The 18,582-nt window shown below is 41.6% G+C and overlaps 2 protein-coding genes across 6 annotated transcripts in view; one reads left to right on the forward strand and one right to left on the reverse strand.

Annotated features, from left to right (window-relative positions):
- Nucleotides 1-18,582, forward strand: part of LOC143027231 (uncharacterized) — a 260,660-nt gene that overhangs the window by 204,791 nt on the left and 37,287 nt on the right. The gene's annotated exons all lie outside the window — the stretch shown is intronic.
- Nucleotides 300-18,582, reverse strand: part of LOC143027230 (uncharacterized) — a 494,887-nt gene continuing 476,604 nt past the window's right edge. For all 5 annotated transcript variants that reach the window (XM_076188447.1, XM_076188448.1, XM_076188450.1 and 2 more), the window contains 3 exons: nt 8,447-8,672; nt 6,153-6,473; nt 300-5,991 (listed from right to left, as the gene is read on the reverse strand). In XM_076188447.1, the coding sequence (XP_076044562.1) occupies nt 1,054-5,991; nt 6,153-6,473; nt 8,447-8,672 (5,485 nt within the window). In that variant the 3' untranslated portion in view covers nt 300-1,053. The remainder of the gene's footprint in view (nt 5,992-6,152; nt 6,474-8,446; nt 8,673-18,582) is intronic.

Here is an 18,582-nt window from a genome sequence, read left to right on the forward strand (position 1 = left end):
TATGTGTGTGTGTGTGTGTGTGTGTGTGTGTGTGCACGTGCTTGCACTTGCACATACATGTATACTAATAATTCTGAGTGTGAGGCATTATATTTGGAAATGGTCAACATTTTCAAAGTTCATAAACATAATCACTGTTGTGTACATTACTTTTCTACATTATATCATTTATTACTGTGACTATGGTTTCCATTTGCAGATAAATTTTGTATAGTATACAATTTCCTCATGACTTCTGGTAGAATATTCTGTGTACACAAAGCACCACTTTGTATGTGGTAGACACCACTGTGTAGACACGGCAATCTGGACATCAAAAACTTCGATATTTACAGTCATCATTTTGGGCATCAAGTAGTCTAACAGTCACAAGTCAGTAGCATATGTAATAAATGAGGAAATTTGGTTTTTCATATACAAAGAATACTAAATATGAAATAAAATTAGTTGAACACCTAACTCCCGTTTCTTAATGCAAACCATGAATCAAAACATCATGCTGATGGTCAACGAGTCTTGAAACAGTGCAATGATTAAAACATCAGGGTTGAAGGAAAGTCACTTAATATTTATGAATCTTTGGTTTGATTCAACTTTAACACTTTCTTTCAATCTCATATTAAAGTAAGATTAGGTAATGATAAATCATAAAATGATAATGTCATCAATAATAATTATGAAAAATAAATTAGAAGAAAGGTTGGTCATTGCTATTGTTCCCTAGGCCTCAGTTGCGTTCAGTATGCAGAGTAAAAACAGAGTACTGAAAGAATGGAAACACCAACACAACTGATGTGGTCAATCCCATTCATGGGGTAAGTAGGAGCAATGTACAAGGCAGGGAACAAGACTTATTATATTTGATAGCTACACCGCCTCCTCAATGTTGCTATGTTCTTACAAGTCTGTTGTGCAACATAAAGTGTTCATGGGCACTTTGGCAGGAGCAAATATGATTCTCCAAGTTATTCTTACTTGGACAAGCAAGTACACCTCAACTGGAAGAGGGTAAAGCAGCATTTGAGTGATGTGTACGAGTGCACTATTCATGATTTACATTCCTGTAATAACATGAGTGTCAATTGCATCACTATTACCATTGTCATCATGTGTGGAGGCTGTGCGGTTTGAGATATAAGTTTTGGAGGGCAGAGGTATACGTGTTGCTGGCACCTTAGTGCGGGCTTGGGGCGGCTGGTAATTGAAGGGTGGTACAATTGCAGACTGTGGTGGTGATTTAACTGCTGGCCGTCCTGTGGGGTCTTCACCTTCTACCACAATAAACGAACCAAGCCGTGAAAGTCGCTTGGCCTTAGCTTCTTCACTCTCATGCTGACTGGAAGGTGGGTGAGTGACTGGACGCTGACGAAGTATCACTGATGTATCAGAAGGGTGGGTGTGACCACCTGAGTAATCATGGCTATGGAAGAACCTTGTAGGGCTTACAAGGCAATGAGGTTTGTCTACAGGCGTTGTCACTTCAGAAGGTGGTGAACTTCTGGTATCACGACCTCGAAGTTTAGCTAACTTCAAGCCTAATTTGGTTCGGCTTCGCTGTCCGCTAACCTCTATATTTCCTTCTTTTTCAAGTCCAAGATCACTGACCTTCTCAAATGTTGAACTTCTCACAAGACCTGACTTACTCACCTTCGAATTGGCATTGGTTCGATTTGATGTAATCCACTGCCTTGAGTCCTTGTCCTTGGGTTTGTTTTGAGCTTTTTCTACCTTTTTCCATAAACTAGCAATACGGCTTGTAACTTCTTTCTTTGGTTTTACTTCATTCTTGTTTGGCTGCCCTTCCCGTCCTAGCTCAGCAAAATCTCTTGCATTGGGTGGACGCGAGTCCCTAGGTAGACTTATGGATTTCCCATACTGAAAATGTGGGCGAGGCCCACCAATTCTACTTGGACTTACCTCCTGCCCAACTGCTCTAAAAGCATTACTCCCTCGTCCCACTAAACCCTGCACATTTGTCAGAGTTGGTGCAGGACTAGGTTGTACTGCATCTCGCCTAATTTTGGATTTTGGTGGAACTCTGAGCACTCCCTTTTTACTATCACTAATTTTTCCTGGGGCACTACTAGCTCTAGTCTCACATGGCTCTGTGTCCATATCATCTTTGGTAAAAGTGTTCTGACGTCTTAAGGGGTGTGGTGGTTCTGGTCCTGGGCGGGCAAGGGATTTTGATCTTTGTGGCCTAGCAATTCCAGAGGCTCTGTTGGAAGATGCTGACCGAGCAGCACGGGGTGATCCCCCCATTCGAGGACTTGACCCATTGCTACTACCTGGAGAAGAGCCTGCATTTCTTCCTCCTTCCTCACTTGCACCAGTGCTCCCCCGACTCAAATTAGAAGTCTGACGCAGTGCTGAAGCCCTTGTTGCTCTTGGCATTTTTGGTGACCCTGGTTTGTGTTGTGTAGTACCTGAGGTGTCCCTTCGAACCTGGATTGGTGTCACTGGGTTAACAGCTTTAGCAGGGGTTGGGACACCAGTACGACGTTTACTCCCATACAAAGCTTTTCTACGGCCTCTGATGCCTTTCCCTACTCCCTCATCTGGAGAACGTGGGGTTTCGTCACCTGGTTTCACAATGCGTGGGCGGCGCAGGACAGGTTTGTGTTCTTCTTCTTCTTCTTCTTCATCATCATCTGGAGCATCATCGTCATCCAAGTCTTCAAGATTTCTTGTTTCTGAATCTGTTTCATTGGATATTAGACTCAAAGTCTCAATATCAAGAATGTTTTCTTCACTTAATAAATCTGATGACTCACTTGTCATAGCTTCCCGTGTCTCATTCAAAGTACAAATAACAATATTGGCATCTTGGTGTAAAACTTCAAGTTCCTCTGCTGTGAGATCAAGAATGTCATTGCTGTCCTGGAAATCTACAATTTCAGCTTCATCACTAACCTTGGCACCTTCATCCTCTTGGCTAACCTTTCCATCATCTGATGTGAATGCAGTGATTGGGGTTTCAATAGTTCTTGTTTGATAACGTTCCTTATCCTCCTGACGGCGTAGTTTGAAGGACTGTCGACCCTGGAGTTTCCTGGATGAAGTATCACTTGCAACTGCACCATCTTTCAGTTCTTCATCATCCAGTAATTCAATGACAGCAGGGGAAGAGTTACCACTATCTGTAGATATTGTATGTGTCTGGTAGCGGTCAGGATTTTCCTGACGCCTTTGCTTTGGTGACTTATTGCTTTTGGGACTTTTATTTGGAGCTGCAGTTTCTTCTTTTAGGTCATTTGTTTCCTCACCTATCTGATCATTTGTTTCTGATGAAATTGTTCTTGTTCTGAATCGTTCTGCATCTTCTTGCCGGCGCTGTTTGGGTGTCCTACCGGGTGATGGGGTTGCTGAATTTACAAGAGTTTTGTCAGTGTCAACAGATATGGTTTGGTCACCAGTGCTGATATCAGCTTCCCTCTCATTTTTAGTGAAGGTACGGTATCGATCCTTGGCTTGTGCATGTCGGGCACGCATACTCTGCCGTCGTCTTCTTGGTGAGGCACGTTGCATTGCAGGAGAACCAGGGTGAGAGTGGTCATCTCTAGGTAGGTCTGGAACATCTACAGGAAGGTCCTCAGCCATTAACTCTGTATCACTACCTAATGTCTCTGAGAAAGGCTCTACAGTTTCATCATGTTCAGTTATATCTGTTACCTCTTGATAAGTTGAAGGTTCTTCATTGGAAATTGTAAAGGTGTTGGATTGATGTTTAGCTTCTTGCATGAACAAACTTACAAGCTGACGGGCTGGAGCTTCAATCTGACCCATCATTTCACTTGTAATGCTGGTACCCATGCTGGGTGGGGATGTCCGAGGTTCTGCCACTTCTGAAGTGATGGAATCGACACTTACCATGGAGTTCTCCATATCATCGTCTATAAGGGAGGGTGGTGCAATGTTGTCTAAGTTGGAATGACAGCTGCTTGCTAAGCTACTTGGCCCTTCTGTGCCACCATTGGTATAATGTAACTCCTGTTCTCCTAAAGCTCGTCGAACCATTTCAGGAATTTTGCGAGTGTGACGACATTCAAGGCGGTGTTGTTGTAGTTGCTGTTGCTGCTGTTGCTGCTTTTGTGTGCTGTGTTTAGGTCTCTCTTCAGCACTACTTGTCATACTATTGGACAGTGACATAAGACTGTCCATTCCTGAAGGTGGTTTCATGGTATCCAGCATATTGTCTGATGCTACACTATTGATACTTTGTGACATTTGTGATGTTTCATCACTGCTCATGTGCCGTGCTTCAAGGACAACGGCTTTAGCAACACGCATTGCCTCCAATGCCAACATACCAGACTCAGAAACAGACTGAGTTAGTGAACTATCAGAAAGCTTACCTCCAGCTTCCACACTTAAGCTAGGCCATGAAGGTGATGACTTATCAGAAGTTTTCATGACCCCATCCTCATCAGATGACTTTTTACCTTCATTAGAAGATTTTAACCCCTCTGTAGACTCATCACTGACTCGAACTTGAGTAATTTCATTTGCGTCTTCCTCATCTTCAACACCCTCAAAATCTCTGTCTTGCTCCCTATCAGACTGAAAGGTTTCCTTGTTAATAACAGTCATGCCACTACTTTCACTAGTTACCTCACTCACAACACTCACTACTTCACACTTTTCACCAATAATTTCAGACAAATGCTCTGTAATATCATGGGGTTCTCCACTAACTGTTTCAGTTCTTTCTGAATCTTCTTCAGTTATATCAGCTGTGTCTTCATCCCGTGTAACCTCTTCAGTGTCTTCCTCTCTATCTTGCTCTTCTAACTGAGAATCATCCTCATCCTCAATTCGCTCATTCTTCTCGCTCTGCTCGGAATCTGTCCTCAATTTGGAACTCTCTTCTTCGGGAGTGGCGGTGATAGTGGTGGCGCTGGCGTCGGCGACCTGTGCTGCACCGCCCACAGCTACAGGGCTTTCCCGGTTTTTTGTCTCATCTTTCCTTGTGACTTCACGTTCTGGTGTCCTCTTGAGTTCAAGTCTTTGCATAGGAACACCTGGTACCATACGTCCAGGGGAGCGAGATGCTACTGATGAAGGTCCTGGTATTCTTGATGAGGGGCTGCGCCTTGGCCTACTACGTCGCTCTGCTAAATCGGACTTGCTCTTGGGCATACCTTGACTGATGCACTGTTGTAACAAGGCTTGTTCTGTGGGTGTTGGTTCCTCACCATACGAGTCAACTGATAATGAACTCAGAGATGAATTTCGAGAGAAGCAAACTGGAGTGTCTTCAAGACCATAGCTTCGAACACCTGTCCCACTCCCACCCTCTACCTCACTCTTAGCGGTTGATGAACCTTCAGGTAAAGATGCAGACTGATGATACCGAGGCCGTTGATCACTCTGCTCTATATCCTCATGCTGTGCTTGTAAAGTGCGACTCTTAGATCGAGGAATACTTGGTCGTGGACTTGAGGCCCCATCCTGTCGACCCTCCTCTTCACAACTAAGAGAACTGAGAGAATCACATCGTGAAAAAACAGCTGGGGTTCCCTCTACAGCATACTGTTGAGGACTATCATAGGTTCCTGTGGTAGATTTTTTACTTGCTGCACTCCCTGCTGGAGTGTGTGGACTATCTAGCTGGGATATACCACCACTTCTTGAACCAGGTTGCGGTTCTGTTGAGTCAAGTGTGAGATCACTAAGTGATGTGGCAGTAGAGAAATTAATGGGGGTGCCTTCTGTAGCATAGGTGAGAAGCTGATCTCCCAAATAATCTTCAGACTTGGGTTTAGGTGGAGTGCTTTTAACTGCTGGAGAGACACGAGCAACAGGTACAGGGCGCCCTTGGTGTTGTGGTGAAGAAGATGCTGAGAGCCTTTGTGGAGATGATGATCCTCCCCTACGTGGAGATGTATGGTGTGGTACAACAGGTACTGAACTGTGACTGCAGAGGTGTCCTGATCCGTGGCGTGGTCGCTCTGGTTGTTTTACTTCCTTGGGCTTGGAACTAGGTCGGGCCTGAAAAGAAAAATAACACATGAAGCCTGAAAAGTATGAAAAATAATACTATGTTGTTATAGACACAAACAGACCCAATTAAAGAAAAAAATGCAGAAAGATCAGTGTGGCTATACCTTTAAATAGCTTATCTAGAACCTCTGAGGACAATGAACTCCTACCTTGGGCATAGCTGATTGGATGCATTGCTCAAGGATATTATCATTATCACTTGAATTATTATCCGAATCATTAAGACCACGAAGTCTAGGTGAAGAGCCACTAACAGTTCCCACAGATGCCACACAAGGTGACGTAGATGCTGCTGGTCGACCAGCAGGAACACCACTGGAGGCAATGACTGCACCAGTAGAGGATGATGTTGTGGTCCTGCCGTCGTCTTGAATGGACAGCTGGGAAAGGTCACTGATACTTCCTGCATGTGAAATACTGGCAGGTGTCCCTTCAGTGCAGTAGGTCCTGACAGAGTCCCCCCAACCGAGCTGTGAGCAAGCAAAGCCAAGCTGAATGAGCAACAAGCAGTATAGCTTTTGCAGCACTATACCATGGACACTTGGTCAAGGGAAAAGAATGGTAGGATAAAAGAATGTGGTTGGCACTGTACAGTCAGAAATTTTTTTAACACCAATGACTTTTGGAAACCATACAAGGCAACCTACTCATAGTAGAGAACTTTTTCTTTCTTTGAATAAAAGATTCTCAAACTTGTAAACAATTGGGCTCTATCCATAATTGGCTCTTGTCATTGAATATTTATAAGAATACTATTGTAGGTATGAAATACCTACACCTATTTTTCAATTTAGTTTCAATACCCTGTACTATGTATAATTAAAGAGAGTAAACCAAGAGGTGACAAATATGGATCATTATAGCAGAATTTGCTTTGAAATAATAATTTTCTTGACTGACAAACCTCAGCCAAGGCTGCCAACTGTAGTAAAAAATAAAATCTTGACTGATTCATAATGAGGTGTACAATAAAAACCACACATCTCTTTTCTTACTGTCTACTCTTTCACAAACATAACAACCTTCATAAAAACTCATCACAGCCTAATTGTTCCCACAATTCTATACACTATCAGCTTCTACACCTTTCCTATCTACTCAATCATTAAAGATATTCCTATGTACCAGTCATACAATACTCTTTAATGACTGGTAACTCCATTCAAAAAACAATGCTGATCACTTTTATCTTCTTCTCTCACTCCTTCATATTCTATATACCAAAGACCTCTTCTCTCTAATAAGGGAGGTAGCCAGCACAGGTGCACCCCCATCCCCACCCCCACTCAATGTTTCCATCTCATCTTAGCTCCTCAAGGATGAATGGGTCATCCTTGCCTCCTGCCCACTGCCCAGGTCAGAAACAATGCAGCAAGACACAGTGCATCCACAGCATTGTTGCTTCATTTATACAGTAACCCTCCCTCTTCATCCCCTATGTGGAAAAAAGACCAAGAAATCCCTTTGGGCTGCATCAACATATCATCCATACACAACCATTCTCCATTCACACCTATCCCCTGCCTTCTCCCTTCCTTGCTAAACACATTCCCCTCCTACTCAAAGCCCCTTTCACTCCATCCATCCATCCATCTCATTCTTGGTTGTCCCCTTAAGTTCACTCCCCCCACCTCTGCTTTCCATACTCTTTTTGCATATCTTCTCACAAATTCTCTCTGATCTACACAACATTTTTTCTTTACACAAACTGCACCCTATTATCTCCTGTTTCTCTCATTATCCTATATGTTATGATTTTATTATACACCTCATCTGGGATACTGAACAAACTATACCTTTATCATTCTTACATTTAACCTCCATTCTTTTCCCCTTATAAACTGGCACAATGCATTTCTTCCTGTCTGGGCAGGGTGGTTCTCCTAGTTGAGTAAAATCATCTGGCAGCAGCCAGAACAAGCTTATGTTGTAAACAACAGTAAAAGGCTAAATCAATAGACCCTTTCACTATGCAGAGGGTTTCCCTCAACTGAATAAAATCATATAACACAAGCCAAATCAAATCATGAACAGCAGTGAAATGGGGTTTCCCTGGGCTAAATGGAATAACCTTGGATTAGTCAAGAGAAACATAAATACATAGCAGTGAAAGGGTTTAAGATAGAGAGGGCTTCTTAAAAAATCATGTTGATTTTAGCAGAGTAACAGTCAAAATGCTGCAACATAATAAAAAAAAAGTATTAATGCAATTTATAGGGCATTTGAAAATGAATACTGGAATATACAAAAGCAAAGACAGTTGATAATCATGATGGCAGAAAAGGAGGTAAAACACCAAGCAATCATGAATCGGCCAGAAATAAAAAGAGGACTATTTCTTCTATTTCTTGTTACAAAGCAACACAATGGTAATACTAGGAAAACTGAGGGCAATAGAGTATAATGTAAAAGATTACATTTATCTCTAAGTTGATAATATTACCTGACTGGTGGTTGTCAAATGTGGTGGAACTTGCTGTTGCTGTTGTACACCACGAACTCCCACTGCTGCTTTGACAGGAATACCTGAACCTCGTGGTAGCTTGGATGCTACGGCATGTCCTCTGATTCCACTTACAACTGCTTTACCTCCTGTACCAACTGTTGCAACTGTTGTTGGGGTTGCTCCCGATGGACAAGGTGACCCAACAATCTTACTTCCATGCACCCTGAAAATCAAATGATACTATGCAGCATTTCAGTTGGTAATACTTTCAAGACCAATATTATGTCACCAAGTATGGGGGTAAATGAAAAATTATACTAAGGAATGCAGATCATTTCTGAGTTCCATAAAGTATTCATATGGTCCTTCATACAGAAACATTATATGGAGATTTTATCAACTCTAATAGGGATTGTTTTTATACTTATTCCCCCTTAAAGGACCAATGTGTATGTTGAATACCAGTGTTGGTGAAGATCACACACATATATATTATCAAAAATAAATGGACTAAACACCTGGAAAAGAACAAAATACTAAACCCCAACCAATATGGATTTAGAAGTGAAAGATCACGTACTACAAACTTAATATGCTTTTACTCAAGATTGGTAGATATAATACAAGAAAGAGATGGCTGGGCAGACTGTGCCTTCCTGGACTTACAAAAGGCTTTTGACAAAGTACCACACAAAAAGCTACCAAGAAAAATTGAAACAATAGGTGGAATACTGGGAAAATTATTGGAATGGATGAAAGACTTCTAGAACGGAAGAAAAATGAGAGTGGTACTTAAAGGAAAGAACTCAAATTGGGTAAACATGATAAGTGGAGTCCCCCAAGGCTCTGTGTTGGCTCCAATAATGTTTGCTGTTTATATAAACAACATGGATGAAGGAATTGAATGTTATGTAAACTTCTTTGCAGATGATGCAGAACTATTGAAGAGAGTAAGTAAAGAAGAAGATTGCAAATCTCATACAAAATTGGAACAAAGGAAGTTACAAAAGTAAACTCAGAAAGAGACCTAGGAGTAATTATCTGAAACGACATGTCACCAGACAAACATGTAAACAAAATAGTTAGAGAAACCTACAATTTAATAAAATCAATGAAAGTGGCCTTTGACTACATGGACAAGGAAATGGTAAAGAGAATACTAGTTACACTGAGACCAAAATTAGAATATGCAGCATCACTATGGACACCCAGTATAATAAAAAATATAAACTAGAAAGAATTCAAAGAGCATTGACAAAGATGGCACCAACACTTAGCAAGTTAACATATGAACAATGATTGGACAAACTAAACTTACTAACTCTGGAGCAAAGATGAGAAAGAAGCAATTTGATAACCATCTACAGAATTATGAAAGGGATGGAAATCCTTGATAGGGATGATCTACTTAAATGGGACAGAAGATATGCAAGAGGACATGAAAAGAAACTTAAGAAGGACAGTTACAGAAGAGATTTGAAAAAGAACAGCTTTCCACACAGAGTAGAATAAATTGAAAGAGAAAACAGTGAGTGCTAAAACTATACATGATTTTAAGAAAGAACTGGATACGGAAAGATACAACTGCTGGTCACTATGAGCATAGCTCTTCTCCCACAAAATACAACTAGGTAAACACACACACACATATATATATTCATGCAAACAGCATTTATATAAATAATTCTGACTAAAGATGAATATTCATCATTAGAACAATTTTTTCCCTAAGCTTTCTCTTTTTCTTAATGTGTGTTTCTAGTCAGAGTCCAATATATGTAATAAGACACCATAGTTCATTTACTGAGGTGAAGTAAGATCAACAGTAGACAATAGTAAAAAATAGTAGGCAAAATCAATAGTAAAATCAACCAAGTGTTGCCTCAAGTTTTGCTGAATGGAAACCTGCATCCCCACAATGACTGGCAAAGGCCTTTGTGCCCTCCCACAGATCTTTCTGTGAAGAAACCTTGAACAAATGTCTGCAATGTATAAGTGTGGGACTGTTCCTATGTCACTGGCTGAAAGTTATAGGAGGACAGCAATCACCAGCGGTCAGTTCTCTGTGTGTTCAATGGTGGAAGAAATATAAAAATGATAAAAATGTATCATGGGCCCAGTCTGAAGACAAAGTGTCAGCCTCTTGGGGCTGCAATTCCACACAGAAGTCACTCAGTTGATGATGTTTGAAGATGGGCAGCTGCTAGACTTATAACAAGTCTAAAGTCAATATGATAAAAATAAATTTCAAATTAATCTTCTCCACTAGTTACCAATAAAAGTAATGACCAAATCAATGACAATTAATTTGATTAATTGGCAAAGATTAGTCAGAAATGCATTAAGTAATCATCAAATTTGATCAATAGAATTATAAGAGCTACATAAATAGACAGATAGATAGAATTTATTGTCATAGAAAAAAAAGACAGATTTCTTCCCGAATACCCGTGGATGCGGGGCAGACAAAGACAAGAAGGGAGATACAAAAAGTGGGAGCAGGAAAGGGAAAGAGGGAAACGAAGAGGGAGAGGTGATGAATGAAGTCTACAATGCAAGGACACAACTGAAACTAATATAATGATAGATAGAGAGAAACTCACACGAAAAGGATTGCTAGCCTGACTACTCAGTCTGAAGCAGCGGGCGAAGGTTGAGAAGGTGAGAAGGCCGTGTTTTTCAACAGAAACCAGTTTACCTCTAGTGCTTATGGTGCAAGTTAACCATAATAGGTTCACAAAGACTACAGGCAGAACAAGCACGTGCAAACAATTACCCAGCTTGCACACCTATTACACGGGTAAGAGAACCAGTTAGCGGCTGAAGTGCATGTACTTGTTCGCTAGTATCAGACATTTTTGCTCACTAAGTCCATAAGTTACCTGAACCGAGAAAAAATATATGTGAAGTTTGCATATTACAAATCATCGGTAAACGCCCTTCATACAAAGCGCTCAACTTCCATCCTAACATAACGAGGGGCACCAGATATGTGAGGGGGGCCAGCCCTAACTCGACGTCCGTCTGCTATGCGACGTTTACTAAGTCGGCGGCCGATGTCGAGTAGACTTGGCAAGCAGCAGCAGCAACTAGGGTCACGCATGTCGTACTCGACCAAGACGAACTAGGATATATTTCTTTGCCATCTTCCCGTGGCTATAAATGCCAGTTTACGATGCTCATAAATTAAGTGCGTTAAAGAGGACTGAATATTTGAAAATCCACTGGTATTTTTTTTCCGTTGGTTAAAAAGTCAAGGGCCAACGAGGGTGGTCTGCATTAAGCTCGTCTTCAAATCCTATCACTGCCTTCATCTCTATACGGAGTTGCAGCCCCGATAGGATGGTACTCACTCGGTCTCCAGACAAGATCTTTTTTTGTTTTTATCAATTTATTAATATTATCATTTTCATGAAAGCAGGCGACTAACAACCAATAACAACTCCCCTCGTCCTTCTACCAGCCAAGGGTAATAAAAAGACCCACATAGTAATACTGACAACAATTCAATGTGGGACCTATCGAAAGTGGGGCCTATCGAAAGACTAAGGGTTTCCAGTCAGTTTAACTCAAGGCAGCAACTATGGTTTCTATTCTAAAGGCAATCTGCCCTTCAGTGTATAAATTAAGCACTCTTAGTATTCCGAAATCAGACTGAAATTATCTTAGAAATTATGAACACAAGAGCGTAAGTGTTCGTATGTGTATTCATCAATGTCTTAGATCACGTGCTGGACCTGTGGTACTTTAGATGAGAGCTCCGAATTTGTATAGTCCAATCTACAATGCTGTGGCTGTGCAAACACCACATATACGCATAATCTTCCTCAAGCGGGACAGAAACTCCCTGTAATATTGGTGGAGCTTTCACACCCAGAGCAAGGCACGATCTCTGTACCGCAGATCGAGCGCGCGCACACATTATATTAAACAATACATATATATGCCAACACCATGATTTATATGGAAATGTTTGTGTGCTACATCTGCTCGAAGCCTAGATCTGTAAAATAATTAATTTATCTACTACAAGAAGGAAAGGATGAAAAAAAAAAAATGCTAATTGCAGATGTAAGGTGGCATGGCCTCAGCGTCCATCGCACGTGCGAACAGTAGTACCAACCTAAACACACTTCAAGTAATGTCTCTGTATGTGCTATACAAGACAGCCTGTACGTGTAATGGGGCACGACGCTGGGACATCCGGCGTATGCATAGGTTCCACTACAGACCTGAACACTATGGAGCATTTCAGGGGGAGAAGGCGGGGGGGGGGGGTAGGTAAGACGCGCCCAATTGGCTGACGATTGTCAGGCCTCAACCTAAGGTCTGACCTACACGACATGCATCAGCATCATTGGTTATGGTCATCCCAGCCACTCTGGGACAAATAAGCTGGCTGTACACTTGTCAGTCAACAGTTCTTAGAAATGCTCTCACTGATTACATATTGTTCTTGGAGTACCACCATCCCTTGCTGCACAGAATCACGACGTCGACTAGTATAATCCTTTTCACGTCGACGACACACTGCCACACCGCAACACTTTGATTTCTTTAAAACCACAAAGCCACCAACCCCTGTCACAACACACCCACACTGTCATGCCGTCCTGGGCAGTCCTTCCCTCACTTGTGGTGGCGGCGGCGAGTCTTGCCTCTCTACCCTCTGCCACAAAGTCAAAATAACAACAGATCGCTTCTCTTCGAACAAAAAAATGGTGGAAATGATGTCATACAGCGACGTACTAGGTGCCATTCCGCAGGGAAACATATTTATTAGAGTGCCACTAGAAACTCTAATCGTACCTTCAGGGTGGTGGAAGCGGACTTGTAATATTGTGGCTCACGACCGTGACTCAAGTCAGACTGGTACTTTGCTTACTGCCGCATGACATCACAACGCTAGTCTTCTGCCTAAATTTAACGAGCCAGTTTAAACTTGCACTCTACCATGTCACACATCAAATCACGTCATATCCAGGTCCCTAACAATCAGTCAAACGACACAGTACGCATAGCGACACTTCCCCTCTTCTACATATACCCCTTCTCCTCCTCCCTCCCACCAACTCCGACCCTCGTCGCCTCCAAATGGGTGGAACTTACTCACATGCTCGACGCATCGCAAATGTATTTCCTAGACGACTCACGCACGGACCCACGCGCATTCATTCTCCCTTAGCGCCGCGCAACGTTTGAACGGGTGGGTGGGGGGGGGGGGGGTTGAAGAGAGGGTCAGTCATGTAACTTCTCCCTACATCCCCTCACCGTACTCGCCCTCGTACAAGTTTCTCCTCAATCACAATTTAGTGATGTGAAGGGCAGGCAGGCTCGACCTCGTTAAGCAAAACTTGTCTTTCCAAACGACGGAATGATGTTTACATACCCATTCGTAGATATTCCTTCGAGATAATCCTACGATACGACGTGTGACATGACCGCTATATATGAACCTTCGACTTTCTTATTTTTCGACATCATTTCTATCTTTTCTATTACCACGACGCTCATCAGCAATGCTAAAACCCTTCAGACAAACCTGAATAAATTAGACTTTTTTGCCAAAATAAAATTATTAAGCACGATACCGTGCTAAACTTGTAGAGTGTAGACCCTTCCACACTAACTACAACCTTCGGTACAATTGTTCTGGCTGCTGCCAGGCGGTCTTATTCGGCCGGGGCAAACCCACCTCTTGTGCAGCCAAAGGGTTAAAACAACCTATTTGTGGCCTCCCCTGTGGCGACACCAGGCAAGCGTACCTTCCACCCAACCCCTACCCTCTGATCCAGAGGTGGCAGACCCCACTGTCATGGTGAGATTTAACACAAGCCTACCAACGAATGTTCCAAGCCGAGGAAGCCCAGGTACACTAAGCTGTCAGCGCCTCCTGGCATTAAGTCTTCATATCATTATCCCATGTTATATTGCAACTGTGATTCTAAACAAAGCAGACTCCCCTTGCTCATGACTCGTTTCCTAGGCATCCACTCACCTCGATATCAACATACACACACACACACACACAAACACACACAATCACAAACACACATATGCAATCGGCCTTACCCTACAATGAATAAAATCACCTGGCGCTAGCCACAACAAAATCTATGTCACAAGCGACAGATCTGAACACCCCCGCTTTGGTTACTGAATTTATATGCGTGCGTGTATATATATATACAGACGCTCCTCAACTTACGTTTTAGTTACGTTCCGAACGGCCGAACGTAAGTTGAAAATGAACGTAAGTTGTTACTGTACTATACATCCGTAAATTCTATTACCGTATCTTATAAAACACCCCTAAATAATTAATTATACACATAACATTGTAAAATAATAACATTAATTTCAAATAAATCAAATTCAAGCAACATGAATTGAGATGGTGGAGGAGGAGGAGGATGAGGATGAGGCAAGGCACGTTCAGTCTGTCGTGTGTGCCATGTAAACAATGGACGCAGCGTCATGCGTAAATATCGTTTGAACTACGGAGAGCGCGCTAAACTAAAAAATTCACTCAATTTTTTTTTTTTTTTTTACAATTTTTTTTACAGTCAGTTCAAACGTAAAATCGAAAAAACGTAAAACGAATGAACGTAAGTAGAGGAGCGTCTGTATATATATATATATATATATATATATATATATATATTACATATATACATATATACTACATATATATATATATATATATATATATGCATAAAAGGAGAAGACGGGGAGAAATCCCTTCGGGCTGCGTCAAAATTTTGCTCACACATACTACCCCACCCCCCCACCCATTCCACCACATGCATCACAACATCATCCATATACAACCATTCTCCATTCACCCGTCTTCTGTCCTCTCCCTTCCTTCCTCAACAGACATTCCCCTCTTCCCCAAAGCCCCCTTCACTCCATCCATCCACATCACCTAGGACGTCCCCTCATGTTCACTCCCCTCACATCTGCCTTCCATACCTCTTTTACTAGTCTTTCTTCACTCATTCTTTCCATGTGTCCAAACCATCCTAATACTCTTCCATCAACCCTATCTCCCAACTCCCTTTCCACCCCTGTTCTCCTCCTTACCTCCTCATTTCTCACTCTATCTAGCCTAGTAACCCCCATCATACTTCTCAGACAACTCATCTCAAACACATTAAAACTCCTTTTCTCTTCCTCTCTTATGTTCCATGTTTCTACTCCATACAGTGCTGTTGGCACAATCACTCCTTCATACAGTCTCCTCTTAGCATCCATTCCCAAATGTCTATTCCTCATTACACTTTTTAATCCACCACGGCATTTACTCGCTTCTCTCAATCTACATTCTACCTCCACCTCCACTCCACCTTTTCCTGCCACATTTGCACCCATCTAAAACTATCCACTTCCTCCAGTCGCTCTCCCTTAATGCTCACTTCCAGTCTGCTCCCACTTTCACCCCTTGTTCATCTCATCACCTTACTTCTACCCACATTTATCTTCAACTTTCTTCTATCACACACTCTCCCAAACTCTGTCACCAACTTCCTCAATCCCTCCTCCGATCTTGCCACAAGCGCAGTGTCGTCTGCAAACAACACCTGGCTCACCTCCCACTTTTCTCCATTTTCTTTAACCATCTCCAATCCCTGACCCACCATCCTTGCATTTACCTCTCGCACTACCCCGTCCATGTACAAGTTGAACAGCCAAGGCGACATAACGCATCCCTGACGAAGTCCCACCTTTACCTCGAACCATTCACTCTCTCCATTTCTAATCCTGACGCAAGCTCTGCTACTCTCATAAAAACTCTTGACAGCTCCTAGAAGCTTTCCTCCTATCCCGTATATCCGCAAAACCTCCCACAGTGCCTTTCTGTCTACCCTGTCGTAAGCCTTTTCCAGATCCATAAAAACCCAAAAAACATATACATATATATTTATGCAGAGTCCACTAGGAAGAGGAAAAACACACGGAGTCCGAGCGCTTTCGTGATATGTTCACATCAAGAAGTACTCCTTGATAATGTGAATATATCACGAAAGCGCTCGGACTCCGTGTGTTTTTCCTCTTCCTAGTGAATGGGGTTCTTTTAAATAATTCCATGATAAACTTAATAATCTACCCAACAATATAAAATTCCAAGTAGAATGGGAAACAGGTAATAAATTACCTTTTCTAGACACTTTAGTAATCAGAAATCCGGAGTTTTTGTCATTCACAGTTTACAGAATGCCAACTCATACAGGGAGTTACTTTCACTTCTTCAGCCACCATCAGGACAAAACAAAATACAGTGTTGCTACGGGCTTATTTTTACGAGCACTTAGATGATGCAGCCCACAATATTTAGATATCAGTACAAAACAATTATCAAGATTAGGATACCCGGACTGGTTTTTACAAAAATTCCTTAGTAAGGCTAATATCAGCTTTTATAAATCTAATAAGAAGCATAATTGGGATAATAAATGCATAAAATTACACTGCAACTCCATAAACAAAATTTCTCAATTATTATCGAAAGATGTACACCATAGACCAATAGGGGGACATAAACCCAGGAGTTTATAAATTGTCATGTCTAGATTGTGATGTTTACTGGGGACAAACTAGAGGAGACCTGACAGCTAGGATAAAAGAGCATAAGAATTCAGCAAAATATGAACAAGAGAACTCCGCGGTATTTCAGCACATTGCCAATAAAGACCACCGCATCGATTGGAACGATGCTGAAATCATTTACAAGTCAAAATGTAGTTTTAGAAGGAAAATAATCGAATCTTCATTGATAAAATATTTTCCTAATTATAATATATCAAGTGGTCAATGGTCACCTGACTAACATACTAACAGTGGACAAAATCCAACGATGTTCGCGTAGCGTCGGGCACATGACTTGCGTCCTCCCCTTATTCCTACATATTCACCTTACATTTATATATATATATATATATATATATATATATATATATATATATATATATATATATATATATATATATATATATATATATATATATATATATATATATACTACTTAAAAGCGGTTGATTTACTTGTATATTCATTCGTCTGTAATGTTGGCGAGTTCAATTTCATTATGGTATTCTTCTCTGTATCCGACTTCACTAGACCATTGGTTTTCAACTTTTACTCCATTCCCCTCTTCATGAATTTTCAACATTCGTGTGGCTACCATTCATTCTTCTCCCACATCCCACAAAATAATAATAATAATAATAATAATAATAATAATAATAATAATGATAATACATACAACCAAGGCTTTTTCCCCTTACATAAAATAATCAATGACAATAATAATAAAAATTGATTATTGATTATCAGAAACCCTGTGCCGTTATCAATTAAAAAAAAATCCGCCAGAACAGTGATGGAAGTTTTTATATTCAGATTCCTCACATTTAATTTATGATTTGTAAAAGCAAGCCATGGCCCCCTAAATTATTGTCATGCCACGCAGGTTGAGAACCATTGTTATAGACCAAAAGACCGACACCATCTGTCTGCATTCATGCTTGGACATTGCCAATATAAACGAGTGATCGGGTGTTGTTGCTGCCTGGCCTGATATAGGTCGTATTGCCCCGTCCCTCAAACACCCTTCGCTATGATGCCGCTTAACACATCCTGCTCGTCCGGCTAACCTCTACAAAGGATTTTAAGCACCTTAGAACACGACTCCATCCTGTAGAGGTAAGCACCTCTACCAGCGCACCACATCGTAAAAATCTTATGTATCTGGCAGCTGAACTTCGACCTGCTGAAGGTATTCTGGAGCAACAATTAATGAGATCAACTTGAGACTACTTTGCTTTTAAGCTGAGGGACAGGAAGATGCCTTGTCTCAGCTTAGAAGATACCCGACCCTCTATTAAACGTAACAGTTTGGAGTGCAGTGTCGTTGCTATACGCCACAATTAACGGTTCATCTTGGCCGGTTTTTAAAGACCTGCTTGATCACCATGCCACAGCAGTAAGTATTCATTTACATGCAGGAGCTGTCTCAAGATCACGCATTCCTTGTCAATTCTCCTTCTTCTTCCTTCCCCTCCTCCTACTCCTTATCCTCCGAGTCAGCCAGACCGCGTCCGCGATGCGCACCTGCACTTCAAGCATCAAGT

The sequence above is a fragment of the Oratosquilla oratoria genome, chromosome 7 (assembly GCF_046742065.1).
Source record: "Oratosquilla oratoria isolate Oo_2021 chromosome 7, ASM4674206v1, whole genome shotgun sequence".
Lineage (NCBI taxonomy): Eukaryota > Metazoa > Arthropoda > Malacostraca > Stomatopoda > Squillidae > Oratosquilla > Oratosquilla oratoria.